The 637-nt window shown below is 42.2% G+C and overlaps 1 protein-coding gene across 1 annotated transcript in view; it reads left to right on the top strand.

Moving 5' to 3' along the window:
• The window catches only part of MYO1H (myosin IH), a 47,137-nt gene that overhangs the window by 8,581 nt on the left and 37,919 nt on the right, over window positions 1-637 (top strand). Inside the window, exon 5 of the mRNA XM_007448252.1 lies at window positions 1-178. This exon is cut by the window's left edge and continues 2 nt beyond it. Coding sequence (XP_007448314.1) covers window positions 1-178 — 178 coding nt within the window. The remainder of the gene's footprint in view (window positions 179-637) is intronic.

The following is a 637-nucleotide window of genomic DNA, read 5'->3' as shown; positions in this document are numbered from 1 at the left end:
CATTCCTGTAGGCGGGCATATCATCAGTTACTTGATAGAAAAGTCTCGAGTCGTCTATCAAAATCACGGTGAGCGGAATTTCCACATATTCTACCAGCTGCTAGAGGGTGGAGAAGAGAAGCTCCTTGCTTACCTGGGACTTGAGCGAGATCCCCAGCTGTATAAATACCTCTCACAGGTTGGAAAGACCGGCACCTGGTTCTGGTAGCCCTTTGGAGGGCGGGATCAGGGGTGTTTGGGGGACTTCTGTGGGGTGTTCAGTAACTTTCTCATTACCATTGTGGAGGTATTCTACTGATTGTTTTCTTGACCCCTCCTTTTACACCTGGCAGGTATATCATCTTGGTAAAGTAACCAATATCTCGGTGAGTGGTTCTCAGCCCTGGCTGAAGTTAAAATCACCCAAGGAGCTTTTGAAACACACAAATGCCTGGGCTCTACTTTCCAGAGATTCATGTTTAATTGGTCTAGAGCAAGACCTGGACATCAGGGTGGTTTTATTTTTCTTTTCTTATAATTTTTTTTATTATAAACATTTTCAGTTTTCAGAAAAGTTGAATCAATGTCATTACATGCCTCACTCACATTAAAAAATTATTACCACTTTGCTATATCTGTTCTATCATCTAACTTCTGC

The sequence above is a fragment of the Lipotes vexillifer genome, unplaced genomic scaffold (genome assembly GCF_000442215.2).
Source record: "Lipotes vexillifer unplaced genomic scaffold, Lipotes_vexillifer_v1.1 scaffold236, whole genome shotgun sequence".
NCBI classification, from domain to species: Eukaryota; Metazoa; Chordata; class Mammalia; order Artiodactyla; family Lipotidae; genus Lipotes; species Lipotes vexillifer.
Note: the sequence above shows the minus strand (reverse complement) of the source record. Positions and strands in the feature narration are given on the sequence as shown.